The following is a 24,578-nucleotide window of genomic DNA, read 5'->3' on the forward strand; positions in this document are numbered from 1 at the left end:
ATTACATTCCCTTGGTTTCTTTTAAGACAAAAAGAAGGAAAAGAAAGGAGGAGGGGACAGAAAAAAGAGACCGAATACCATAACTTTCTGCTCTTGTTCATTCCCTTCATTCTTTTGTTGGTCCTCTCTTCTCTCTTTGCCTCTCCCTTCTCTCTTCAGCCTTCCTTTCTCCTTGGTCACGTTCTCTCTGTGTTTTTCACACCACCACATTTCTCGTTCATTAGGTCTCCTGAGATTCACCATAATAAGAAAACCACTTTTGAGACCAGAGAGCTGCTTAAGCCTCACTACAGTCTAATTCTGCCACCAGGTTTTTTCATTGGTGAGGGTTGATTTGTGGGGGACAGATGAAAAAGAGGGGGGTAGAGGAGAAAGGGAAAAAGGGGTGAGGAGAATGGTATGGGGACAAATATAGGGGCGGTTGTGGGGAGGAACTTGTCCAAGCCGCCAGTTCCTTCTGCTTTCTTCTCTAAGGGCCAAATTCTGCATGAGAATGCTTGTGTGCATTGAAATATGAACAGCTGAGAACAAAATTTGGTCCCAGATGGACAAGTTCTGAAGTCAAATGATCAGCATAATTGACCACTGGTTAGTCCAGGCTCCTGTCCTGCTTACTCATGTCCCTTCATTTTTGCATTTTAAAATAAGATCTCTCCCTCTCCCACATGCATATGTGTGTCTATAGCTATATCTATAGTGTGTGTGTGTGTGTGTGTTTGTATCTTTGCCCACATGCAGCCCTGATTTCACCCCCTAATTCCCTCCATTAATTCCAGGATCTGTTAAATTGCTCCGATCACCTATTGGGGCGATTATATGTTTTAATTATGATTATATCAAGAATATTTGCTGAATATTCAGGACTAAAAATGTAAATCCCCACAAGGATTTGTATAACCATTGAAACTCCTCAGGACTTAATTATGAGAGCTGGGGAATGAAATCAGAGGAAAATTCATGCACTGTTTATTGTCAATCCTGTATTTTTTAAAAAAAAAAGTCCACAATCGGAGTGATTATTATTATTTATTACTTTATTTCAGTAGCACCTAGAGGCGCCAGCTGAGATCAGGGCGCCATTGTGCTAGACACTGTACGTGCCCGTAGTAAGAGACCCTGAAGAGGTTACAGTCTGAATAGACAAGACAGACAAAGGATGGGAGGGGAAACAGAAGCAGAGAGAGGTGAAGTGACTTGCCCAAGGTCACAGGAGGTTAGTGGTAGAACTGGGAGTAGATCCCCACTATCCTGACTCCCAGTCCAATGCTTGCTTTACTAGACCACACTAGCTCAAATGAGAAATGGTTTTGATGTCCTGTTTGTTAATGCTAGACACTTTAGGCCTGATTCTGCCCTCCCTTTCCTTCCTCCTGTCACGCTCTGGTATTTAATACACCCCTATAGAAATGTAGGCAGCTACCAATGATGCAAACACTCTTGTCTTGAGGAGGAGAGAGCATGGTTTAATTTGGACTATAATAGCTTTGGGTTTTGGTGAGTAATTCTTTTCATATATTTAATGGGGGGGGATTTAAAATAGCAAATATTTCTTAATTATTTTGCATTTTAACTGTGAGTGATTAAAAAAATAACAGAGATAAATGAGCAAGTTTGGTTCAATGACCCAGCTGTGACATTAGACAAAGTAGAATGTAAAGTCTTTGACCTGGTTCTCTAGCCAGGTCTATTGACCAGGTAACAGGAGCACCCTGCATGAGATCCAGAGTGTGTTTTATATGGATACTGGTGAGTGGCATACAAAATACGCACTGTGACATCAGTTGTTGCCAAATAGTGGGACACATACAAATGAACATACCTGTCTTCTAAAGGGCAGGTTTTGGCACTGCGTAAGCAATCTTCAGGGATATTAGGAGTCATCTGTGAAAATTCAGATGGTTTGTCGGGTAAGTAAAAATATCCTCATCCTACTCTTTAAACATGAAAACCCAAAATAGGACACACAATTATTTGGATGATCAAAACCATAGATATGTCCACACAAAGAGGATTTGCTTGCACAAAACGGATATTTAGGCATTTAGTAACCTCACATGGGGTGTTTTAAGCTCAGTTTATTTATGTTTGTAAAGTGCTTCCAGAGCCCTGTATGGAAGGCATTAGTGAAATGAAAGTTGTTTATTATTATTATTATTATTTATTTGTATTACTATTATTAATTTCATTATAGCATCTGACTACTACTAGGACCCTACAACTTGCATGCACAATTTGAGGCCCTTAAATTTAGAGAGTGATTCATAAAAACGTGACCCTAATACTTTTCACATTGACTCCTTGTACTGAATGTGTATTCAGCTGATCCACTGAAAGATCATTTTCTGTCTAGAAGTGAGTAAATAGGGTGCCTTTTAAAGACAGCTTAAGTAAATCTTTACCTTACATATAAATATGTGTTCTTATGATTGAGCATAAAAACTTCAAAGACAGAGCTGCAAAGGAACTGACTGTGTGAGCTGTTAGTTGCTTCCATGACATTTTTTTAAAATACTACTATTAAAACAAAACCAAGGAATTGCATAGACAACGACAATGTTTACATTGTGTTAAGGATCTGACATAAACTAACAAAAGTCAGGAAGTATAAAGCTGAAGTCACATTCACTCTTTTTAACCAGCTCTGTTGTGCTTAACCACTGCAGCATATATGTTATGTAACATAATACTTCAGACTCCTGCAAATGCTTAGACACAACAGGGCATGTTAGGAAGAGCTTGGCATTGTTCAGAAGACAAAATCTCAGCTATAACTTTGCATTTCCTGAATGATGATGTTTAATCTTAACTTTATTTACATTTAGGCTTTTTTCCCCTTTACAGTGCTTAAATAATAGATATTTTTTTGTCTTTCTAAAAATGGATCAGCTATGGGAGAAAATCCCATCAGATCCATTCTGCCCTTTTAGAAAGGCTTCGTCTGTGGAGATTTTATGCAATTTGTGGCTTCATCCTTGTTTTTTTTTTTAAAATAGCATTGAAATGATACATTCTGAAGAAATCAGCTAATTCTTTAATAATTCCTAGAATATGTTTTTTAGATTTTAAAATATGGGAATAATTAACCTCAGATTGTAAAAATCTGCAGAAAAGCCAAACAGGCCTGTGCAACCCTGAGATCTAATAACAAAGAAGGTGAGTCCGATTTCCGCTGTCTTAAGAGAGACCCACGGAATGATGACCTACATGCCTTTGTCCCTTGAGCAGCAGTTAGAGCTCAGCTATCTGGTGCTCAGTTAAGGTGGCACTCAACTTATCTGGTATTGGAAATTTCAAAACAGAGGATGTTGTCTGCTGTTAATTAGATGTATTTTAACTGCAAAATGAGTTTGGTAGTTAATACTGCTGTTATGTGCTTCAGTGTGAATCCTTAGTGGAGCTATTAAAGTGTGAGAGCCTGAACTTACCAGACATTTTGTAAAACTGCTGGAGTTTTGTACTACTGTTCAGAAACCCTGTCAGGAGGGGAGTCCCTTTCTCACTTGGAGAATGTTGCATGCACATTTCCTACCAACTGATCAGTTGGTTGGGACCTTCTTGAACTCCTCTTTGCCACCGGGCTCCCAAGGATGCGCACTACTCCTTACCAGTTTCCTGTTTCCAGACTATGGCCACACCTACGGGTGGACTTTGTAGCGTAGTAGGGACCACACATAGGGCTTGGTCCGCTTAGTGCAAAGCACCCTCGACTCCTGCCTGAGTCATAAACAATAAGTTGAGGGCTTTCAACATTTTGTAGGTGCTGAGCACTACGCAAGAACAGACACCTACAGAGCAATGCCCCAGAACAGACAGGGGAGTTATTCTGTATTTTCTTATCAATTTATAACCAGAAAACTCCCAACCTTTTCCAGGGTAGATTTGACAAAAACGACTCGCACTTAATAAGAAAACAGTACATTTCATTATGGGGATATTTCTCCCCACCCCAGTCTTACTATATAGTTGTTTTCCCCCTTATAATTTAAAATAAAGTGGCTGGTACAATATTGAACCAATGGATTTTATTTTTTTTCTTTATTTGCTTGAATTTGAATCGGGTTATCTGCCTATCTTGTTTATGAAATTTTGTGCTGTCTTTGCTGCACAGACTGTGACTCCCAAATCTTCCACAGCTCCATTTCCATATTCCTGCGTGCTTGTTCTTTGTTAATCACTTGGCAAGCGCTTATTTGAATATTAAAAATTTCTTTAATCATCAAAGGCAGGAGCACAGCTTCATGAATATTCATATTTTTTTCCTCCTCAGACTGGATTCTAGTTCATTACCCTGCAGTAAAGCCAAACAGTCATCAATCGCGCTCATTACAGCCGCTGGCGTTTTGATTGGCTGCCTGCTGCTGGTAGCTTTCTCCCTCCCCCTGCCCCCCACCTCTCCCCTTCCCTCCTCTTTGAGCTGTTGTGTACCTGCCAACAACAACAACAAAAAAATATCAACAGTGCAAGAATAAATTTCTCTGGTTGAAAAACAACTTTGCAAACTTGTCAAACAGCCCTCCTCACTTTTTTCTGTTTTACCTAAAAAAATAAAATAAAAAAAAATTAGAAGGGAGAAACTTGAGCTTTAGAGATGAATATTTGTCAAGAGAGTTGACGTAAGTTTCATTTGCATAATGACTTTGTACTTCTGCATTAATAAAATTTGCATATGAAGCCATGTTAATTACTCCTGATCATGCTTTTTGCATTCATGCATAGTAATTTTCTCCGACTTGTGAGAATTAATGTCTTGGCATGGGGGGGGGGGAGAGAAAGAGGGGGAGTTAGGGTACTGTCAAGTTTCTGTGCCAGTGTCCCTCACTCACACTCTTTCTCCTTCATGCTCACAACGTTGCTGTTCTTCTATGACTCATTTATGCATTATCAGTTGGAATCCTTGGGATAAAGAAACGTATCTATTCAAAGGGAAGCCTTGTTTGCCAAAAAACAAAACAAAAAAAACGCTAAGCAGAACACCCCTTCCTTACAACATTGCATTTCATATTTGTAGATAAAGTTTAGCTGGAGAAAGACCAGTATAAATCAGGCAGTGTGTGAGTCTGAATAATCACAAATAGTTGTGTGCGCTTCGGCTTGTAAGGTGTCGTGGCTGAGGTGTCCATACCTCTGAGTGTTTGTGTGTGAACATGCCTCTGCGTGTGGGTGGGTGTGCACGTACGTATGCATGTACATGTTTTATGTGTGTATCTGCATATGCTCTTCTGTGTGTGTGAGAAAGGGGTATTTGCCTCTCTCTGTGTACATGCCGTGGTATGTGTGTTACCACTGAAAAAGGTTAGAGCCTCTATGAAAACCTCACTACTGTACGTACTCGGTGTGTGTGTGCTTGCTTCCATGTGCCTGTGTATGTCCCTATGCCTATGTGTGTGTCCCTATGCATATGTGTGCCTGTCTTTGACCTCTGTGTGTGTGTGTATATGTGAGAGAGAGAAAATCCATGGTTAAGAGATTATAATAGTAGGTGGAAAAGGTTCGTATTGTAATATGTAACATAGATGAAACAATTCGTTTTAGGAAAGGCTTTCAGATCAGCGGGAGAGATTATCAAATAGATGCTCATTGCACTGTCGGGTGTGTCTGGCTCATGGCTGCAGCATGGTAAATACAGAATACCAGACTTCTCAGAAATAGCTGTAGGAGTGTACCTGAACACAATGGGATGGTGCAAGCATGGGTTTGCAACCTATACCCTGAATTTCCTGCTTGGTACTGATATCTGCCATTATTTTAAGAGCTATTTTATATAATGTAACTGAATCTGTCTGTCTGCCTATTAGCTGTCTACCTGGACACGTGGGCACAGAGAAGTATGTACATACAAAGGCACGCACACACTTGGAAGAGAGGCTTAAACAAATGTGTACACACACAAACATAAAGGCAAACACAATACACCGAGAAAGGAATACAAAAATACACACATATATACATGCACATTGGTCACAATATAATATGTAAAACAAGATCTCTCTTCATTTGGTGTCTGTCTTAAAAACTCTGATACATAACGTTCCAAGGGTAGGCTACAATTCCACCCTTGTACCACTCTGTTGTGCTTAGATACTGTTCTGTAGATGTGTCTGAGAGGATTGGTGTTTTTTTCTTCATATACAATAGAGTAGTATGTCCAGCCGTGCCTAGCCAAGGTGAGGGGGACAATGAAAGGATAACATTTATGCTTGGATTGTGACTTTGCACGGTTTTATCATTGTCAGCAAGATCCTTACACTCATTTTAATTTTGGGGGATTATATTTAATTTATCTTAATTTCTTAGACTCATAGACTCAAAGGTCAGAAGGGACCATCATGATTATCTAGTCTGACTTCCTGCACATGGCAGGCCATAGAACCTCACCCGCCCGCTCCTGTAATAAATCGCTAACCTCTGGCTGAGTTACTGAAATCCTCAAATTATGATAAAAAAACCTTGAAGGTACAGAGAATCCACCATTTACACTAATTTAAACCTGCCCCATAGTGCAGAGGAAGGCGAAACCCCTCCAGTCTGACCTTGGGGAAAATTCCATCCTCACTCCAAATATGGTGATCAGTTAGACCCTGAACATGTGGGCAAGATGTACCAGCCAGATACCGGGGAAAATTATCTGTAGTAATTCTTCTTTGTAAGTGTAAAAATAGTGGGGAACAAAAATGACTCTCAGCTGTATCTGGGAGTCAATTCAGCTGTGCTGTATATGCAATGAAGAGCCTTTTTAAAGTGTAAGGGAAAATGTCTCCTCTTCCATATGCACTGGACATCTTTTATCCAGACTGCGATCTCTCTAGGCCTGCTTCACGCTATTCTACCTGCAAAACTCCCATTGACATCAATGAGAGCTACACATGCAGAGTGAGTAGAAAATATGCAATAGAGATCTGCAGTGCAGGTGAGTGATTCTCCCATACTGACTGCAAAGGAGAATTATGCCTCAAACATCTAGGCCTCAAAGATCTAGGTATTTTATATCTATCTATCTCTCTGTCTATCTAGATAGATATAAAATACTCTAAAACAATTAAATCAATTTTTCTAAAGTAGCTTCTAAAATTGCACCCACCTTTTCTTTACATCCAGACTTCCTTGAGCCCAGACTGTGCAGGCTGAGCATCTAGATTTCTGAGTATCTGATTTTCATGTGTAAATGTGATTTCCTCATCCTGGTTTGAGTTTTTTATATGTACAAAACTTGGATGTGAAGAAGCATGGACACAGTTTGACAGGCCAGTTATGGACTGGGCACTTGTCAAATTTTAGTCCCAGAGCCTGCAAACCTACACGTTAGTGTGATTGGGCCAATCTGGAAGTCTTTACTTTGTTTCTGCGCTGTCCCTATTCTGGCAAAATCTTGCTGTGATGAATGAGACAATTCTATCTCTTAGTTACACTGGTGTCAATCCAGAGTAACTCCAAGCCATTCATTGGTGCTACTCCAGAATGATAGTAGTGTGACTGGGAGCAGAATTTATCTCAGTGGGAGATTTGCTGAAGTAAAGGATGGGTAAATGCCGAGTATCTGATCTTTTGAATTAGGAGGGAGTTCATAGATTTTTAAGGCCAGAAGGGACCATTTTGATCATCCAGTCTGAGCTCCTGGATAACACTGGCCATAGAATTCAAGCCAATGATTCCTGCATCGAGACCCATAACTTGTGGCTGAGTTGAGAATGATCAGTATCTCACATCACTGTCTTAAAAGGGCAGATTTCTGCTTTTCTTGCATATGTCTATACTTAAAGCAGTTAAACTGATGAGGAGTTACCCTATCTTTGTTTTCATCTTTAAAACACTCTTTGGGCTAGGGCTGCCTGGTACCCACTGAAAATGGGTTGGATGTGCAAAACCCAGACATATTCTTAATGTACACACCCTTATCGGGGTGCTGCTGGGCACCAGCTCTGCAATTTATACAACCAGAAGGAAGCTTTGTTTGTTTAAAAAAAATGCCCTAATTTTCTCTAGCCACTTCCCTTGAACCAATGGATGAGGTTTCTCTGCGAGTTTATTTTCCAGGCACTTTGCATTTGCCAAGGTGCCCCCTTGCCTGACCCTCATTTGCTTCAGAAAGTTATTAAAAACGAAGGGAGAAATGAGAAAAAAGAAGGCACCACCTGGTCTGTAACTGCTGACAGAGGAAGGCATGGCCTTGTGCTGGTCTGTAAGCCCTGGGAGTTTTCCTCTCTCACAGCACCAATCCATGCAGTAGTGGCATTTAAGACCTGCCAGGGTTGTGTTTTATTGTTTATTGCTTCTCCCTTCTTTTCCTGCTCTTGGCCCCACGTTTGCTTTTTCCCCTGTTAGGAGTGTCCTTTTTGATACTTAATTTCCTCTCTTGACTAGAGCACCTTGGACTAGAATTTGGACTCAGCGGCACTACCTGAGGGCTGTATTGCATCTTTTTATGATCCTGAGGGCTGTGGCTAAATGGAGCAGCTTGCAGCCACCCTGATCCTTAATAGAGAGTTGTGGTCCGTTGAGATTTTAGGACAGACGACTGTGCTTCATTTTGATCCCGACATTTGGGTCATGCTGCATGCTGGGATCTGTGCTCCTTGCAGGCCTCACCTCCGTATTAAAGCTGAGTTCACCCACCGGTAGTATAGAATTCTGTAGGCCCATATGGCCCGTAGGCATAACTTTGGCCATCCCTAGACTCCATTATAAGCTTTGGTTCTATTGAAAGGTGTAAGAGACTGGAGTACACGTGACCTGTACTCCTTCTGTACGTCCCAGTCTGTCTCTTAGAAACATTATGGTGCAAACGTTGTGGTGCCGCACATGGCTAGTTGGAGATCTGACACTGGTTGCAGTATAATTTTGAATATTAATGCCCAATAGCCACCCTGTGTACTCAGATATCAAGCTCACAACTCTTCCCACGACACACAAGTTGCCCAGTAACCAGGTGGCTGAACCAAGCCAGCAGAGTGCCAACCTAATTCATTATACTATTTTTTGAAAATAAAAGTGCAATTATACAATAGCTTTAGGATGCCTTCCCCCATTCTTACGTCTTTATTGCTCTATAAAAATACTTCTCTTATTATTGTACTTTAAAATTACAATGAAGTGGCCCCTATATGTATATGTCTGACATCTGTTTCTTTTTGCCTGGCACACAGTCATACTCGGAATGTAGTACAGATACAGTCCAGTTAATGGTTATCTTTACCTGTTTTTGAAGCATTTGCAGTGAGATCAAACAGTTCCAAAAAAAATGCCCCATGAGCCGCAGAGATGGCTTCTATTTAAAAGCAGCCCTTGCAAAAGAGCACAAATTTTATCCTTGATGCTTGGAGCTCAAGTATTTACACAGGGAATTTAGATTCTTCACTTGTGGTTTTGGCAAAAGCTTCACACAAATGTTTTGCACTGGTGGTCTCTTAGCCATTTAAGATAAACGACAAAATCAAATGCAGTCCTTGCAGACTAACGCTCTGGATGCTGTGCCAAGGATGAAGTATCCCTGTTTGCCTCACATGTGTAACTGTCAGATCAACATGTAGCCATAGCTTTCGAACTGGGACTCTTGAGCTGGAGAGGATGCATTATAACATGCTGCTTCTAATGTCATAGGGCTTTATGGCAAAATAGTTCTTGATGCCCGTGTGTGTGTGTGTTTATGCACGCACATGCATGCACAGACAGAGTTGTCACCATTAAAACAAAATAGCAACAGCGTTTGCCCAAAGATACCCCACAATTAACACACTTATTTCCTGATCTAAATGTAGGGGAAAACCTGTGGTTTCCGAGGTACCACTGTGAGGTAATTGTTGGCAAATGCCAGCTTTTGAACGGTGACCACTGCACCACATAGCTTTATTTAGAAGCTACCCTGGATTAGTTACAACTCCTTTGTTGAGTAATTAAATAAAAGTCATGGCTTTAAATAAACATGGAGTGCCAGATCTTCTGTTGAAACACATTTGTGTAGTTCCATTGACTTCAGTGGAATTATGCTGATTTACAATATTGTGTGTGTGTGTGTGTGAGTCTGCATGTGCATTTGTGCATAGGTATGAGTGTGTATACACATATTTTAAGATTTATATTTTCTTTTTTAAGTCATAGGGCTCCTTTCTGACTAGTGCCTGGAGAAGAGAGGGTTTCCAGAGAAGCAGGAGAGGATTCTAAACACAGCTTAAATAGCAGAAGATTTCTAGCTGCGTTAAAAATAAATAACACAGTTTGAGGCTACAATATCATTTTTCAGCTATTAGGAAAAAGGTTGTTGCATTCTTTATAGGCTTGATAGGGAAACAGAATACACAAATGGGCCATGCAAAATGCGTAACTGGCTGCAGCTCAAATGGGAAGGAAGCACAGTGGCCCATGAATGCTTTATTCTGGGAGCTTGATTTCTGGCACCTCTCTGAAGCCATTTGAGCTGTAAGTCGCTGCACTTTGTCTGCGCTGGTGGGTTGATCCTGTTTCAGCAGCAGCTCGGCAGAAAGCCTACCCAGTTATGTGTCAGTTAAATGCATTAACACGCCATAAAACAAGAATCCCTCTTTTGATTCAGTCCCTAAGCACGTGCTGGTGGGTCTGGTAACTGCCTCCAGTTCTCATCTGCACCATCTTTGACCTTCTCTAGCTTCCCTCACCGGCCACCTCATCCCCTTTCCACGTCCCCCTCCCTTGGGCCCCTCCAGTCTGAGTTCGCTTCCAGAAAATTGCCTGTAGCAATCTGTGGTTTTATAGTTCTTCAGGTCTCTTGCCTGCCCATCCCCCTGGCCTGGCTTCTCCTCCGTGGCTTTCCAACGAGCCACACCAGTCTCAGCCTGACATATAAATTGGTTAAATAAAAATATGTAGCGAGTTAGGTCTAGTTGCCCTCCACCCCTCCTGTTTTCCCTGATGATGCCTCCTCTGTCCCTTCAAACTTAGATCCGACTGACAGTTTTTTCTATTGTTTTTTCTCCAGGGCCGTCCAGGCCTGCAAAGCTGCTGGGGGCTCCCATAGCTGCCTCCTCCCACCCTCACACATCAGTGATCACGTCACCTCTCCGCGCATTGGCCTCTCTCCCGCCCTGCCTTAGCCTGCCCTGCTGTGGTGCCCGTGCAGTCTCAGTTGGCGGGACTCAGACTGAGACTCAGACTGAGACTTCAGGCACATTTGGATGTCATTGTCAGTTGTCAGGTAATAGAAACTTTTTTTTTTTTTTTTTTTTTTCTATCTGAAGGTCAGTAGTGCTGCCAAGTGATGTCATCGTTACTGTGGGCGAGTGGTCTTCGCTGGGTTGTGTGGGGGAGGCAGTGAAAACGTAAACATTCCCTCATCACTGAGGACGGGGAGTGGGAAAAGGGGTGTGAGTCCTTTCCTTCCCCCCCCACTTTCAGATGTCACTGCCAGTCGCTGCTGGTCTGTTTATGCCACATTGTGAGCAAATGTCTGAGAATCCTCACATAATGTGATACCCTGGTATCAAGATTTCATCTCTCTGGGCTGTTTATTTTAAGCTTAATTGGATAACATTTAACATCTGAGGTCTTTTTTTCCTAATCATTTGTATTAAGGGCTTTCCTCAGAGTCCATGTGCATGCAGGATGTATGTGCTCCATGCACTTTTCTGCCTAGCTTTTGAGAAAATGTTCCGCATTAACATTTTTTTGTCTTCATTTTTTAAACCCTGACTCTTGTCACTGCCATGAAGGAAAGGCGATGTGGATTAGTGAAACCTAGGTAGCCAGGGAGGACCCTGACATGTGACTGACTAAAGAGTTGATGCCTGACCCTGCCATTTCAGACACAGGGATCTCTTTGAAATCAATGGGTGTTCTGAGTGCAGCTTAGTTGAGGGATCAGGCCTGTAGTGAATTTAGGGGGTTAGAGGTGAAAATGGGAAGGGCCTAAAAGAAAATTCAGCTAAGGCAAAATCCTAAAGTGCTTACACAGGCAAAACTCCCATGTGTGCCAAATTCTGTAGTCCCTATTTGGGCAAACTTACTCGGAGTTTCACAGAATAATGCTGAGTAAATACTGCATAAGGACTGCAGAATTTGGACAGTCAGGAAGGAATTAGCAGAGTGAGAAGTGAGTAAAGCCTTAAAGAGTTGGCCCCGATGACGTCTTGGGAGGGCCAGCATAAACTTGCTCACATACAGCTTTTCATTGTAGCATGTGCAGATAGAATCCGACCACAGTATAACAGTGACTATATATCAAGACAGGGTCCTTATGCTCAAATAAATGTGTTAGTCTCTAAGGTGCCACAAGTACTCCTGTTCTTTTTGCGGATACAGACTAACACGGCTGCTACTCTGAAACCTATGATTCAGTTTCTTTGGAAAATACCTGATTGTATTTCCTTAAATGTCTGCAGCCTTTCACTGGGGGATACCGGGGCTGAGGGAGAAAGTTAGGAACTTCAGATTTAATGTGATGAACAGAGATCGAAAGTTTTGCAAGTACAGTATTTTAAACCTTGAGTCTTGAAGGATGAAGAATTCTCAAGAGGAGGTTTAAAAATACACAACAGTACCTCCTAGAGCCCGATCCAAAGCTTGAAGTCCACGGAAAGACTCCAGTTGACTTCAGAGGATGCTGGATTGGGCCCACAGTGCAGTCAGTTTTCAAACACCAACTTTTCTCTAAGCACAAACTCTTTATATCCAGCATGATGTTGCACAATGCAAAGTATTCAAATAATGTCTGCCAGCGATACGTGAAGTTGCACTATATCCAAGTTCCCTATAAGCAGGTTGCTTTCTCGATGGGGTTGATTCTTCACTCTGTTAATCTGGCTTCACTTCATTGGCTTCAGTGGATTGACATTGCCATAAAACTCATATAATCAAGCCCTTATAAACAATTAACGCAGTGTGTGAAGGTAGGCAGTTTCCCCCCCTGTAACCAGTAAAACATACTGGAGGCAAGCTCATATTTTCTGTTCCCCTCTCTCTCTCTCTCTCTCTCTCTCTCTCTCTCTCTCTTTTTTTTTTTTTTGATATAGAATAGACCCGGGTGTCTTTGATATGTAGGTAGTTGTAACAATGAACTGATACTCTTATTCCCTATTGCTTCTAAAACAAATATAGACAGTTAATGGAGAGAGAAGAAAGTAAAACTAAAAATAGAAAAGGAAGGAAGGACTAACTCATTACAGCATGTTGGAACACAAGGCTTTTCTATTTTACGTACTTTCATTTTATAGTTGAGCGCTGCTAGTGTTTGGAATGATCTATTTGCTAAAAGAGTGATGCCAGCTTTGTGGGAGATAGACCTGTTATCATGGCTTCCTATAATTACTGCTACAGTCTATGGCACTTAGAGAATAGGTTATATCAAAGCACACGCTAAGTGTTTATGACAGTAGTTGGTCAAGTTCTGCTTGAAAGAAACATTTTCTCCCCTTGGAAAGGAGGCTCATATCTACTTAACCCTTTATTATCTTCCATGTATAACATTGAGAACATAGAACAAGGTCTTTCTTACACCCAAAATGTTTTGTGGAAGTGAAACAAAAAGAACCCCTTTGTGTTGACTATATAATAATACCAGTGATGATCTCAATGTTGTTTTCTTTCCTCTTCATATAACTGTTTACACTGGAGAGTCACTTACTCCAGCTTTAGGGATCTGCTTGTGTCCCTGACTCGATTAGCTCTTTATTCTGTCAGCCTTGTTCCTGTTTCTGAGGAATTGTTTCATTCTTTGAACAAAAGCCATTAACATTACCCTCCTCTCTCCTCTCCCCTCCATTTCATACCTTTTTTATTTTTCAGCTCTTGCTTAAATGCTTAGTAAGGACCTCACATTTTTCAGTGTAGCCTCAACCTCTCTAAATCTGAGGGCAAGCAATTGCAGGTGCATTTGTGGGCACGTAGTATCTCTGATTGTCACTCACAGATCAGGTCCTTAGGAGTCTGGGCAATTTGTGGCAGCAACAACCTGAGTTGTTGGCTGCATATGGGTGCCCACATGTCAAAGCTGCTGTTGAAAATTTGGTCCTAGATATGATTTGTCTTGTATACAACACACAGATAATATTCAGTGTAGTCAATAATAACCACAACGAATGGATGCCATGGAAGTTCTGCTGTGGTGTGTGCTGGGCCACTTTTTGGTTGCTAGCTGCATTTTCTGTTATGCTTTTGTTAATTTCTTTGTGTATAAGTAAATACAGGATGTAGAATTAGCAAGTTAGAGCCTACATATTAAAATATTATTTTAATATCTACACATATCACTGTTGCAGTGTCTTTTGTGCCTCAGAAGCTTCTGTCTGTTGAATTGGGCTCTCTTGTTTTAAATGTTTTTAGTGCCTATTTAATTAGAAGTTGGAACAGAGTCATGAAATTCACGGGGTTGTGTAGCTTGGATCTAAAATATTAAATGGGCACAAAATTCACTTTGCTTTGTGTCTTGCCAGATCAGAGTGCTTTTTTTAATCTTCTTTTTTATTTTGTTTAAATTAATTCTGACAGCTTAGCTTAACTGTAAAATACATAACAAAGACATGCAAATGATTATTGAGTGACATAATTATATGTAAAATTATATGTATGTTTGTGTATACAGACACACTGGAAAACTTTCACTGAAGCCATTTTTCACAATACATCTTCACTATAAATACAGGCTTCTTTTTCAAGATCTGATGTATTAATATTGTACATGGAGGCTGAGATTTTCAAAGCGGCCTACGAAACGGGGATGCTCAATTCCCATTAAAATAAAAGAGAAATGGGCTATGAAAATCTCAGCCCAAGAGTACATAGCATTTTATGACATACTGTACAAACACAAAAAGTCTCTGCCCTGAAGATGGTACAATCCAAAGGCGCTAGAAATGGAATTGCAGTTGGTACATTGCAATGCACATTGAAACAACATTTGTCTTTAATTTACCCATTATACTTGTATTCATATGGGCTTGATGTAAATCCATTGGCACTGGCCCTGTGAGCATGGGTTTTATATACATATATAAAAATAATTAAATCTATCTAACATACGTATATTTAATCAATCAGTGAAACAGCCTCCTTCCCACACAGACATATCTATAAGGAGGTAGAAAGCTATTGTAATACTTCAGTTGCATATTTAAGAACAGCAAGTGGGCATTGACAGCAGTGATTAATGGGCAGTACTGTGAGGTTCAGGATCTAACACAGAGGCGCCATGAGGCCCTAGATCACATGGTAAGAACAGTTTTCCTTTAATTCAAGGAATTGGCCATATGAGTTAAGACATTCTAATAATTACCCAATAATCTTGTAAAGTTAACATCAGTTTATTTTGCTACTAAAATTTTGCTGACTGTAGTATTTAGCTAGTCTGGTGTTTTCTTGGTACGGGTTAAAGTGACAATAAAGTTAAAAGAAATACCTGTAAGTAAATAATAGATTTTAACAGTAGAATATTTTTCCTCCTTTAGTTATATCATGCTATTCGTTTTGTGTTGGTTTATAACCTGAGTCAGCCAATGAGGAGAAATGCTAGAAAAGACCACCCTGCTGTAAAAGGCTTGATGCAATTAATACAGTCTGTCTAGAAAGCAATATTATTTCAAAAACTTTTATGTTTAATGATATGGTACGTGTTCTGCACATTTCATACTAGAGTAAGAAGCAAGCTTTTGTTTCATATCAGACTGGGTTTTATTAACACTGGAAGATCAATGGAAAACAAAACAATAATCAGAATGGAGAATGCAAACTCATCCTGCAAAAGCCTCCTCACTCATCAAGTCCCAGGACGATGACTGATATGTTACTCCTCCCCCTCTTACTCAGTGGAATCTGAAAAAAAAAATCCATCCAAATTAGATTTCAGATCCACTTCCCCCCCCTTTTTTTTTTGGAGAGGAGAAAGAGGAGTTGGGCAGTGTGTGTGTGTGTGTGTGTGTGTGTGTGTGAATGCAGACAAAGAGCTACAGCTACATTAAAATAATTTGCAAATGCTTCTTCTCATTATACTGTGAAAAAAAAAGATTCACGCTAGAGTAGAACTGACTAAAATTTGTGCTCAGAAGAGACGTCTCTATTAGTCACTGATTACTTATTTTAGTGAAATATTTAATGTATTTTGAAGATTTTATTTCATGCAGTGTTTAAAGTATCTATCTATCTATTTATCTATCTATCTATCTCATATCCAGCCACAAACTAGACCTCATCATAAACTTATTTTTAATACATGGTATGTTTATCAAGAGATGAACAGGAGACTATAAGACAGCACAGAGGCAGCTAAAATTAGGGCGCTTCACAGGGCAGCGGTGCTGGCAATATAAGTGAGGCTTAGGCTTTGTTCTAGAAAGACACCCTATCAGTATAACTTAGTAAGTCCTAATTATGTAAAGTTAAGAGCCAGCAGGGCAAAAGGGGTATTTAAAGTTGCTTAAAACTAGATGCCTGCAATTTCCAGACATCCAAGGAAAAAGAAAGGTGCTTAATTGCAATATTAATGGGTGGAACTGGATCCAGTAGTCTCAAGACAAAGGGGTTCAAGGAAACATTGCCTACAGTAGAGACAATGGCTCCAACATTTAGAGAGTTAACTGGATTGCATACCACTACGCCAAGCCCGAGAGTCTGAATTCTTCAAACGTTCCAAATGCAGAGCTAAATCAAAGAATTCTGTTTCAAATCCATACAAGATGTTGCTGTTTTTCTCCTCTGACAGGAGAAGCATTTGGAAGTGCAGTTTCTTTCTTTTTTTATAGCTGTCTTAAAAAGGAGTTTGGATGTTTAGCACAGCTGGTGCTCATTACATTATGCACTATCAATAAAATAGCATGTGTAATTAATTTTTAATGCAGTGCTATATGCAGCGCTTTAAAGCAGTTACTGTATGGGGAGAGCTGACACCGGTCACCGACATCAGAAATATTAAAATAGAGGGCTAGATTTTTGCATTTTTAAAGGGTGTGTGTGTGTGTGTGTGTGTGTGTGTGTGAGTGAGTGAGTGGGGAAGGGCTAATTATTAACCAGCAGTTCTCTGGCCATGATTAAATTTAAAAATATTGGAACAAGATAGATGGAGGTGTTTTTTAATTTATTTATGGGAATGGATGAATTCCCCATGATTGAGGGGCTCAGTGTATGGTAAATGATGGCTTGTTTAGGAAAAAATGTTTTCAGAGCAGGTAAACACCATTAGGCTAAGTAGTAAGTTTGGTGGATTTGTATTTTTTAGTGACCGGTCTTTGTTAAATCCTGACCACAGCTTGTCAAGTGAGAAGCCTATTGAAAAAGGCAAAGCGGTTTGTGAGGTTAAAAGAAACTAAAGGAGACACATTTGAGTTCCTTCAGACCCCCTTTTTTTTAAAGAGTGCTTTCTTGTGGCATTTCATCGGTCGCAATAAAAAATAAACCCCAAATTTCTTCTCTTGAATCATTTCAGATTTGGAAGCAGCGTCAGTTTGAATGAGAGTAAGTAGAAGGATTGGGAAGCAGCACCGTTGATGGGGGAGTTACTGCTGCTCTGACAAAGGACCCACTCACAAACAAACCCATTTACACTTTTGCTTTTTTCTCTGCAGATTGGGGCTCATGCCATACTTTTCAGGAGACCCAAAATAAAAAGAGGACGCCCCTGCTAATAGGAATGTAGGTGGAGCTTAGGTGAATACATAGCTGCACACAGAAATCATATCAGGAAACACCTCCACTGCCAGTAGCAAGAGCAGCCCCATTTTCCTAGTTGAAATATTGTGCACATTATTACTCAACAAAGAAGACGGGATCCACTTTGTTTTGCAGCAGGAGCAACAGGGTAACTGCTGCGGATAATTTGTGCTGTAAGATCAACCGTTTGATCGCACTACCTTCTACCTGCCTCTCCACTCTTTCCCTAAATGCAGCCAGTCTCTTCGTAAACACTTCATAAAAAATATTAAAAGCATGAAGAGGGGAAGGCTTGTGTGAAACAATAATCTATTAGGAAATGAAGGACCAAATTAGGATTTGCACTGCCTCTCTGCACTCACTGGGCTTGCCTTTTGGCTGTGCAGTGCACAGGGTTTGTTTTTTTTGTTGTGTTTTTTTTAGCACTGAGATTTTTAGACACACAGACACACAATACGTAGATGTTCGCAATTATTCTTTATTTCCCTCAGTAAAATCCCATTCATTTGTATGTAGCATATGCCAAACCGTTTGCTTGCATTGCTTCACCTGGCATGTGTAGCACTGAGTTATTCTGTCCCTTCAGAAATGGTTTCTGTCATTGCTTTTCTTGGCACTTTCGATTTGATGTGTGTGCATGTGTAAGGAAATGTGCAAACTAGGCTTTTCAGACTCAGTGAGGAGGATTAGTGTCCTGAATGTAGACATATCTCTCACAATCAAGGGCAAGTAGTCTAATCTATGAAATATCATTTAGATGTTATCAAGCCTGTGCGTTTGGCCCACAAACCGGTGTGAGAAGCATTGGTAAGTGTACATTTCTTTGTGAACCTTTTAGTTTTTTAGAGGAACTGTGCCAGATTCTCCTCTGCAGTACCACAGCATAACTCCCTTGAAGTCAAAGGAACTTACTGAGGTACCCAGGGCACTTCTTTTGATAGGTAAATGACTGCATAAATATTTGAAGCATACATTTTTGTTTTCTTCTTCATTTGCTCTGTCATTTCCATACATTTTTGTAACATATAAGTGTATCTAGTGCACTGGAGTGTGGCATGTCCCTTATGTAATCCTCTTCTTTCTGCCCTGTGGATGTTGTTGTTGTTCTTGTTTTTTTTTAACCAATGTCCTTGGTACTAAAGACAAGGCCGTTCACCGTAGCAAGGATTGGGGAAGGAAGGTCTAATGAATCAGTAGAATGTGTACTTGGAAAGAAGCAGGCAAAAATCCCACATAGAGAAGGCTTACATTTTTTATGAATTCAGCTGTAAGAGTCAGAGGTCCTGGGACTTTTGGAATGAGGTTAATGCAGGTGCTGAGTGAATATCTGAGGAGACAAGGGTATTTGGAATCTTTCCATAAAATTGTACTTTTAAAATTATTCTTTGCTACTAAGAACTTAAGGAATCCGTGGGTAGAGAGAAGTCAATGTATACAACACACCTGCACCCTTTAGGTTTGTTTAAACACCACTTCCTTATTTTGGGCCCTATCCCACTTGATTACTCATATAAACAGTCCCGGTGGAGTGTAAGGAGAGTGAGATTGGGCCCTTTGTCTTTTTGTCCTTCAATCTCACTCCTTCTGTATGGGTGGTTGACTCTTTAATTTTCATAATATTGACAGGTTATTTTGTTTTCTTTGTCTGTGTCTTGAATTGCTTGCTTTGAGCGGTTATAATTCTTTCAGAACACAAATGGTCCATTTAGCTGTTCCTTTAACTTATTTTTATAAAACACTCCAAAGATGATTCAGTGCTCACAAAAGCATACCCATGCCTTTTGTTTATTTCCTGGGTTTCAGTAAGCCTCCAAGTCATTCAGCTTCAGGAGGATTCTGGGTAATTTTTGAGTACCCACTTTCATGCCCTAACACTGAGCTATGTGGTAGCCCCCATGAGGCAGGCAGAACAATGATCATACAGTGCCATCAGTCTGTGTGTGGAATTCTTGTTGACAACAGGGGGAGCACATGTGGTACTTAGTCCTGTGAGCATGTCTTCCTGAAAGGTGCCTTAGTGCTTTTCACTTCCATCAACTTCAGTGGTGTTACACCCGTTTATGCGAGCTGTGAATTTCCCCTGTGCAGCCCAGGAAAGTATATAGCTTTAAATGAGAACCAGTATATGGTTAGGAAGGATCTGTCATTTAAAAATATTAACAATAAGTTATGTAAGAAATAAAAATTAACAGAACTAAATAGGATCTTAAAATAGCAGTAAACCTTCTTACATATAATCCATCTTTAAAAGAACTACTGTTATTTTAGTTCACATCTTCTAAAAGGTCTTTCTGGTTTTTTTTCCTCCCTCCAGTAGAACAGGGAGCGAATAAGTGCACGTATTATGACCTACCAGTGTTTAACATTTAAAGGGTGTCTAAAAATTAGGCCTGAGTGTTTACAGATTAATTAATCCAAATCCTTTATAAAAATATATGTACCGTTGATTGAGCTGGGAACAGGATGTTTGTGGCTTTGCCTGTAGTGAGGACAACATTAAAATAAGTAACTTTACCCTTATGCAGAAGTCCTATAGAATTTAATAGAAAATAGACCCATTCTATAAGTTTTTTTTAACCTTTTCATTTAATTAAAATAATATCCCTCTTATAAAATTCTGTAGTATGGTTATAAAAGTCCTACAGCATGGATATAATTTTCTATTACATTCAGTAGGTTTGTAGAATAATTTTGACAGAACTCTGTTAAATTTCTATAGAAACTTACTGGCTTCATCCTTATACATTCTGCAGGGCTTTGCCATAACAGGTAGAGTAAAAGATGCTATTGAAATGAGAGGCAATAGAGCTCTCTTATTCCTCCTCTTCACCATCATTGTCAAAGATCATTAGGATAAAGTCAAAACATTCTTAAAAGCACAATCTCTTGAAACATTCAGTGGCCACTGGCCAGCAAGTCTGCTTTTCAAGGAGCAGGCAGATGATCCGGGTTGGGAATGGGCAGTGGAGGGTAGTTTTTTTGTGATTATAGAACGGTACAACATAGCGTCATCCAAACCTTTGAGGGAAAATGAAGATGTACTGGGAAAAAAGCCATTGCCTTTTAATGTCGGGTTGAAGACTGCCTTGTATAATTTTCTCCGTCCTTTCCCAGTAAGTCTGCCAGCACCATTGCACATCCCTCTGAGATGATAATCAATGATTAATTTTTTTTTATTACACCAGAATTGGCAAAACCGAATAAATCTTTTGTATGTGGTTGCTTATATTGTTGGTAGCTCTTTTTCTCCACCCCCTCCCTTTCTCCAGAGATTCCTGTTATCTCTGGTTAAACAATCTGGTCTACTGAGATTGTTAGAGGAAGGTTGCCCATGTGATTGTATTCCCCTGGGGATAGCACCACACACCCTGCTCCTCTGTAGTTCTCTTGGGAATGCCAGGGCATTTTGCACACAGATAGACAAACACCCTTCTTCCCCATCAGCCCATCATGAGTCAACATTTTGGTTGCTTTGATATGTAATTAGAACAAGCTCTTCTGTCAATGGCCTGCTTGACTTGTGGTGAATGACCCCGCACACTTAATCCACATCTAATTTTTATTCTAGAATTTCCTATTTTGCGGACCTATTTTAATATTAAAAAAAATATTCCCTTCACTTTCTTTGATTTCTTTCACTTTAGGAAAATTTCTCTTTATTTACCCTCCCCACATTATTTTTAAACATATTTTTCAGAGCCTCCTCTACAAAAGTCAATCCCAAAGTGAAATTGTTTTAATTTTTTTTTAAATGGAAGTATCAGCTGAAAGAAAACACAGCTCACAACATGCAGTTTTATTGAGCCAGCATGAGCTTCTTTAATAAGATTTTTTTTTAAAAAAACTGGAATAAGAGCACTGTCCCTTTAAATCTAAACTCAAACTTTACTGGATATTTTACAGAGCCTGGTTTCATTTATAGTGGAGCCAGACTTGCTGTGTGAGAGCCGTCCGCATGCTGGAATTAGTCTTAAGCTTGCTTCTGTGGCGTTGCCAAATTCCATGTTTGTGTTTTATTTAGAATTCTTTTCACGGCCAGTCGAATCTGTTCAGGCACACACAGGCGCTGTTGCGCCCCATGGAGAAAATAAGCAAGCTTGCGTTTTCTTTGGCATAGGCCATGGCCACAAAAGACTGCGGTCTAAAAAAACATTTTTTAAAAGCTATTTTAACCCATAACAGATGTATAAAGTAGGCACACGCATGCCAGTTTCCTTAGTTTTAATTAAAAAATAATTACAGCTTTAATGGGATGCTAGTGACAAATTTGGATGAATGGTGGGTGACATTATCTCAAGGCTCACTTCAACTTATAAATTAGTGTATTTCTCTTGGCCGATGGTACAGATGAAATTAAACGAAGGAACAGATTAATATTTTTTAAAGTCACATTTAACCAAAAGAAAAAAAAATACGGACTCCAGTACCACATACTCTCATGAGGTTGCAGTGTATGGGGAAAACGTTTTCCCCCTGCTGATGAATGGTTGGAATGGATTTGGTCTCTGCTTTGCAAGTTACCTGTCTCTTTCATAATTTCACTAGTAGTCATGTTGCCAAATTATTGTGATTAATGTCAGCAGGCGATTCTATTTATAGCTACATCTAACTAGCTGATAGTTTCTCCAAACCAGGGAATTTTAAACATAAAACCATACGTGAATTCTATATGTTGCAATGGCAATCCCTGGATACGTCTGCTCACATGCTGGCCTTTTGGATTGGATAGTATTGCTTTAATTCTTCATAACTTGAGGCTATTTTCAATTTGGGGCTTTTAAGAAATACCAGAGACAGTGCTGGACTTGTGTGTAGATACCAATGATTTTTATTTATGAAGAAATAAACAAGGGAGCAATAAATATTAGATGAGCTAGCCCCAAACCTTATTCCAGTTGTTATTACAGACAGGTGTACGCCGAGCTGCGAAAGCAGGAGGAAAGAATTGTTATGGGAGGTGACTGGACTGGCAGATACGTAAGGAAGAGGAGAGGATGGACTGCTTAATTCAAAAGGGTGTATTCTCTCCTCCCTGCGCAAGCTCAGCTCTGTATGGGCACTGATAAGAAAGAAGACTCTAGCGTCAGCAAATTTCTTTATAGGAGAGGGCAAAAATCCATTTCTAGACTCGCATGGCACCTGGGTTTTCCTCCAATTTTGTACTCCGCTGGGTAAAACTTTCCAGATACATGCATGGAACTGGCATGGGACTGACTTTCCAAATGGGAACATGAGGTCAGAATCATGATCCACTGGGTGGCTCTGTGAGGGTAGTTTTGCCCATAGAGGACCAAATCATGCTTGCCGAACTCATGTGCATTCCCACTCTCTGTAGTGGAATGGCTCGGGTGCATGAGATTTGGCCTCCAATGTAAAGGCAACTAAGAATTGTTGAGGTACATATTAGTACAGGTAATAGGAGCTCAGAACAGTAGCTTATCTTAGCCCAGAAATGTCCCTCTTTCTGTAACTTTTCCTTAAAAATATATCTATTGTGTTTTTCCTGGTTAAAAAATCAGCAGATTTCATTTATGATTTTTTTATTAGCTCATCGTGACTGGCAAGCACCATCCTGTTCCTGTTGAAAGTTTAGATGTTTATTTCCAAGGAGGCTGGGTTGGGTCTCCCATGTTACCTGCTGACAGTAGCCTGCTATATCAGGCAAGACAAACACAGCAGTAGGAAGTCGTATTGTCTGGCCTGCTTGAAGAATTTTGAATTCATTACTGTGATCTATCCTGCTTGGTTTTTCCATTCTAATAAAAGCAGATCCTCTCTTGTTGGTGTGTCCATTACCTGAATCCAAGCCAAGACAGATTCTCCAAAGATGTGACTCCTAGGGTTTAACCACACTAAAAGAGAGATTTTTCTTTGTCAATTGAACGAGTATTTCTGAGGCAGTGTTTCCCTAAACCTGAATTCCTCAGAAGTAAAAATTAAGTTCCAGTATTAAAAACATGAGTCATACCAGTGCAGATGAGAGTCATTTCAGCATTCCTGGAATTTTTGGAAGGGAAACATTACATTCAAGTTAATCCTTTCAATTATACCTTATTGCTAAAATAATCCACCAGGCATTCTGCAGTAGAACCCCTCTGCTATTTGATTACAGTTCAGGCTTTGAAAATAGCACCTGAAATTTTCAGACTCCTGAGACTCAGTGTCTTAATTTTCTTTTTGTGTTGCTACACACAGGATGGTCTATTGCCTTTTTTATTCACTTCTTAGGATTCTTTTTTTTTAATAAATAGGGCTAATTTAATTTGTTCTGATGTGTCTCAAGTATCTAATTGCTGCTGTTGAGAATGATTAATGTCCAGTTGAAAGGATTCCACATCCATAAATGAGAATTAAAAACAGATGCTAGTTTGATGAAAGTGTGCTCCCCTTTCCTTGTCTGCGAAGGCTCATAGAGCAGGCTGCTGAGATATAGCTATCTATCAATAGATAGATGTTAGATGCCAAATACAGTTCATAGTCACAAACCCATACACATTAAAAGCTGAGCAACCAGATAACAACAAACAGTTTATTGAGGGACTTTAGTGCGAGCTGTAAACGAATATTCTCAGATTGTCATTCAGAAGTACTTGACAGACTTTAATGTCATTTTGAAAAAAACCCTCCATGGATTGATTGCAAATAGTTCTGTGTGAGAATTTGATCTTCAGTATTCATCAATTGAGCTGTGCTGGTTAGTTGTCAAAAGTCAGATGAGTCACACAGAGCCTGATTTTCAGAGGTGCTCAGTCCTCAGGTTTAAGTCAATGCAAGCTGTGAGAACTCATGGGAAATTGGGCTCATGTTGTTGGGATTTTACTGGTGGGTTGGACAAGTGCACAGGAACTTTTGGCACAGGAAGTCATGCACATCTCAAAGTTGGTTTCTGCAAATGAATGTGCCTGTGATTTTGCAGTTTGCTAGTAAAACTTGATTGCATGCAAATTTATGAAAAGAGCCAGATTCCAGGACATTTTCTT

At 39.9% G+C, this 24,578-nt stretch overlaps 1 protein-coding gene across 6 annotated transcripts in view; it reads left to right on the plus strand.

The window, feature by feature from the left end:
- The window catches only part of BCL11B (BAF chromatin remodeling complex subunit BCL11B), a 101,196-nt gene that overhangs the window by 34,110 nt on the left and 42,508 nt on the right, over positions 1–24,578 (plus strand). For 4 of the 6 annotated variants that reach the window (XM_045017025.1, XM_045017026.1, XM_045017027.1 and 1 more), the window contains exon 3: positions 10,946–11,161. The exons of the other annotated variants lie outside the window; for them this stretch is intronic. In XM_045017025.1, the coding sequence (XP_044872960.1) occupies positions 10,946–11,161 (216 nt within the window). The remainder of the gene's footprint in view (positions 1–10,945; positions 11,162–24,578) is intronic. 6 annotated transcript variants of the gene reach the window in all.

This window comes from Mauremys mutica, chromosome 4 (genome assembly GCF_020497125.1).
Source record: "Mauremys mutica isolate MM-2020 ecotype Southern chromosome 4, ASM2049712v1, whole genome shotgun sequence".
NCBI classification, from domain to species: Eukaryota; Metazoa; Chordata; order Testudines; family Geoemydidae; genus Mauremys; species Mauremys mutica.